This window comes from Octopus sinensis, linkage group LG2 (assembly GCF_006345805.1).
Source record: "Octopus sinensis linkage group LG2, ASM634580v1, whole genome shotgun sequence".
Lineage (NCBI taxonomy): Eukaryota > Metazoa > Mollusca > Cephalopoda > Octopoda > Octopodidae > Octopus > Octopus sinensis.
The window spans coordinates 181,512,331-181,517,330 of record NC_042998.1 but is presented as its reverse complement, the minus strand read 5'-3'; the positions used below and the strand labels follow the sequence as shown (position 1 = coordinate 181,517,330).

At 30.3% G+C, this 5,000-nt stretch overlaps 1 protein-coding gene across 3 annotated transcripts in view; it reads right to left on the bottom strand.

Moving 5' to 3' along the window:
• LOC115226945 (titin homolog) overlaps window positions 1-5,000 on the bottom strand; it is an 86,779-nt gene that overhangs the window by 28,020 nt on the left and 53,759 nt on the right. For all 3 annotated transcript variants that reach the window (XM_036500495.1, XM_029797905.2, XM_036500496.1), the window contains one exon: window positions 4,531-4,598. In XM_036500495.1, the coding sequence (XP_036356388.1) occupies window positions 4,531-4,598 (68 nt within the window). The remainder of the gene's footprint in view (window positions 1-4,530; window positions 4,599-5,000) is intronic.

Genomic DNA, 5,000 nt, shown 5'->3' with positions numbered 1-5,000 from the left:
ACTAAGTCCTGTACGGCTACATTTATTCCTATCCTAAATGTAGAGTAATGATTAGAAATTCTTTTAGATAACTGAGATGTGCTTCATATATAAAAATACACTTCATTACCATTAGTAATTTTACACTAGTATATAGAATTTTTAATCTTAGAGTTACTTGACATAAACTTGATTCTGTTGTAATTGACTTCAGATACAATAACCTTGTTATTAATATTTCTTGGGGGATGAATGGTATTAGCTAAATTAATGTTAGTATTAGTAAATGTATCAATATTTAATAGGTTAATATTATGTGAAGAGATAATCTGTAAGAGATTTTTGCGTTGGAAAAAACAATCCTAACCGAGTGTGAGTTGATAATAGAATAATACCTAGAATTGTTTGGAAAATTCCCAATAATAGCTTCACGAAACTGCAAAGGAAGATTAGATTTAATTTACCTCCCGTATGAAATAATTAACCAAATGGTTTTACTATTAGTTATCTTATTTTTAGTGTAATTACACTAAAAGTAAAATAATTAATAGTAAAACCATTTGGTCAAACTGTTAACAGAAATTTTTTAATGAAAAATACCATATCTTCCAAAATGTCTGCCTTAATTTCATAAAACTTCTTAATAAGGGCCAACATATATATGTTGTTAATACCTGAAAGTTTCAACTCTTAACTCTTTTGCAAAAGCAAAATATTATAAAATATATGAAAGTGGTTTAATAGTAATTCAAAGTAATGTCTTCAAAATTGAGCATTTATTTTGATAAAATAATATGAGATTAATTCATATTTCATATGTTATGGTTATGTACTAATGGTGAATGAAAGGGGTATTTATCGGGAATATTTACAAGTAATTTAAGAAGAAAAAAAAATAGTTTCTTTTTTATGATTTTTTTTCACTATATTAGGAATTTTTATATAATTTGACACGCCTAATTAAAATGCTAATTTATGCGCATTTTGATCAAGAATTAAATTTTTTTTACATCAAACGAAAATTTGTATACTCAGCTACAACAAACAGCAAAAAAAAAAGCATTTTCATCAAGTTTTTTTCATTTTGTCCGTTACGCATTTGGGTACCCTAATTGTGCTATTGATTACATACATGGGTACATAAATACATACATACATTGTATGTACGTACATACATGCATGCATACATACATACATACATACATACATACATACATACATACATACATACGTACATACGTACATACATACATACATACGCACATGCATACATATGGAAGTATGTGTGTATATATATTATATATATATATATATATATATATATATTATATATATATATATATATATATATATATGTGTGTGTGTGTGTGTAAATCGCCGAAAGATGTAAACATCACTATGAAAATTGAAATAAACATTACCAGGGGAGTAAAATATCTTTTCGTATTTGTTCTACCCACGTTGCACAAACATATCGTTTCGGCTCTTATCAGAAACTCAGTGAACTAGTGATTAACTTGGTGGTAACATATAATTAACGACGCTATTGTTCACAAAATGCACTATGATATAAGGTAAAATGAAAATAAATATGCAACAGAACTTACAGCTTCAAATTAATGCAAGGTCGATTTCTATGGTTTACTCTTCGTAAAGCTGATAAGGTCGTATGGTGGATTCTGACGATTGTCTTGTTAATAATTTCCATAACAATCTGACCAAGTTTGTGCAGTAATGGTGAATGCTATTATCTCACGGGAAACACACGCACATACACACTCACAAGTACATGTACACACATACTTTCACACGCACACACTCGCATACGAATATAATTAAACAGGGAGGTAATAGAAGTCACTTAACAATGAAAAGTCAGAGAAATATAAATTTATTCTATATTTCGGTATTAATAAATCATAATCTTAAAAATATTTCACTTCAAGATTAGAGCTTGCAAAAGCTGAAATCTAGAATATATTTTCTTTTCTCTAGTTTTGCGTTGATAAACGGCTTCTATTAGCTCCCTATCTATGCACTTGAATAACAACATTTTAAGTAAATTACAATGCTACAAAGTTTCTGTGTGTGTAGTGGGTGGGTGGGTGTTGGGTGGGAGGCTTGACAAATACTATCTCGAATAGCATTTTGTTTTATCGATCCATAGCCTTGACTGGATTTCATCAACACAAGGTATTTTGAATGGTGATTTATCAATTCTGCTATCTATCGCCTCACGATATATAATATAATAATATAATATAATATATATATAATATAATATATATAATATAATTATAATATAATATAATATAATATAATAATAATAATAAAAATAATATGATAATAATAATAAAAGTATATATATATATATATATATATATATATATATATATGTATATATATATATATATATATATATATATATATATATACATATATATAATATTATTGCTCTTTCTTACGAAGTATATAGAATTGCTAAAAAGAAGTACTCGGGTCGAACCTGAGACAAAAGATAAGAATTAAGATATAAACACAAATTAGCTAATCATACTCATACATTTATAAATTCGACTTAAAATGCGTATACATATATTAATATATATCGACACATATGAATATGAATACCAGTGCGTAACCGGTACTTATTTTATCGACCCCGAAAGGATGAAAGGCAAAGTCGACCTCGGCGGAATTTGAACTCAGAACGTAACGGCAAACGAAATACCGCTAAGCATTTCGCCCTGCGCGCTAACGATTCTGCCAGCTCGCCGCCCTTCACCGCCCAAAAAGCTCCACGAAGGACCCCAAAAAGACCCGAGAGCAAGGAGGTCGCGCTACCAGCAACAACAGAAAAAAAGAAAGAAGACAATGAAAAGAACAACGAATGGGAAATGTCTGAGAAAAGAAAGAAAAAGAAGAGAAAAAAGGCAACACTCGCCCACACCCTCTTTTCTCCATCCTCCCCCTAGAGATACCAAACCTGCCCTCCGACACCAAGAAGAGCACGCTCACACAAGAACCCCCAAACTGCCCCTCCCTCGACCTATCAAAAAAATAATTATGTAGTGATATATGATGAGTTAAATGAGGAACTCTACGAAGAAATTAGCACTTGGGAAGACACAGTTACAGTGGGTACAAGTGCGTGTACCAATATACAAGGGTGGTATTATTGCTTGCTGGTAACCCAGGAGCAATTATCAAAAATAATGGAATACAAGTATGGATTTAAATATTGGAAGATAAAATGGACATAAGTGAGCTATCATGCTATATAGACTATATGGACTTTCAAACGAAACATCAGGTTGACATTTTTGCAGGAACGCAGATTAAAGTAAGGTATAAATGAAGCCGCACGGAGGTGGGGCCGAAAAGCTTCATTACATTTTTCATTTTTTCATTTCCATCTCATCTTGCTGTCATACGTTTAATAAAAAAAATCAAATATCAAGAATGTAATTTTATAAGGATACCTTTCCTGACGAAGGGGACGCTGTCCTCATGGTTTGTAAGATTTAATAATTTTTCTCCTAGGACATGAGCTCTAGAAACGGCTGTTGAAAGTGAATCTCCTCGAACTGTATCATATACTTTATATACCATATATATTTTTTAAAAATCACACACCGAACTCTATGGATCTTTTAATCTAAACTCTTAACCGCTCTTAATTTCAGTACAAAAAAGCAAAAAAAAATTTTCAGTTCTCTTTTTCTCACGCTTCCTTCCATACGTATTCCGCAAGGGTTTACCTACATGTATTTTTATGTATATATTTATATTTTGTGAATATTTAAAAAAATATTCATACGTGTCGATATGTATTAATATGTGTATACGTATTTTAAGTCGAATTTATAAACGTATGAGTATGATTGCCTAATTTGAGTTTATATCTTAATTTATATATATATTATATATATATATATATATATATATATATATATATATATATACATCAAGATTAATCAGCCGAAATTGCGAAGATGATCTGGTTCTTGACTGATGACTGAGAGCTTCGAAAGTCCCGTCTGTGTGTTTTTTTTGCCGTCTTCAAAATGTTTCACGTTCTTGTCCCAGTTTGTGTTTTTTAACGTTTACCTATATATATATAGGGGAAAATAAGAAAAATCAACGAAAATGCACACTGTAAAAAGAAAAGGCTTTTTATGAAAGGTAACGACAGATATATACATTTAGATGTACTGAGGTAGTAATAACAGTAATAAAAGTCATTATTATGAGATGATTAAAGAGTCATAAAGCATACCATGGTTTCGTCATAAGCTTTATGACTCTTTAATCATCTCATAATAATGACTTTTATCACTTTTATTACTACCTCAGTCCATCTAAATGTATATATCTGTCGTTACCTTTCATAAAAAGCCTTTCCTTTTTTTATTTACAATGTGCATTTTCGTTGGTTTTCCTTATTTTCCATTTACATTTCCACGTGTATTTTCTATTTTCTTTTTGTAACCTATTTCTACTATATATATATATATATATAATATATATATATATATATATATGTATTACCTTCATTCGTTTTTCCATTTTCTCATTAAGTAGGTTTTCTTGTTCTTTCCGGAAACCTTCTTTTGATTCTTAAAAAGATAAAAAAAATGCTTACATTATTGAAGAAATAATTTGCACGCTATACTTACCAAATATTAAACAACCGTGGCAAAAGTAAATGAGATGAAAATATCGTGAGTATTCAATGAATGAGTGAAAATAATCTGGTGGCATCAGGGGCCCAATATTATGGTCATCAGTGAAGACTTCACCTTCATTTAGTATGACAAATGTAAAACAGTCTTCTTCAGGATATCAATATAAGCGAGAAAGTACTACAAAGGGGAGTCAGAGGAGAGAAGAGAAGAGAAGAAAGAGAGGGGGGAAGAGAAAGAGAGGGAGAGGGGAAGAGAGACTATGAGCTGAAAAAGAAAGAAGAGTCTAGAATACGAAATAACTAATGATGTTCTGTGTTGCAAAATACGATATGT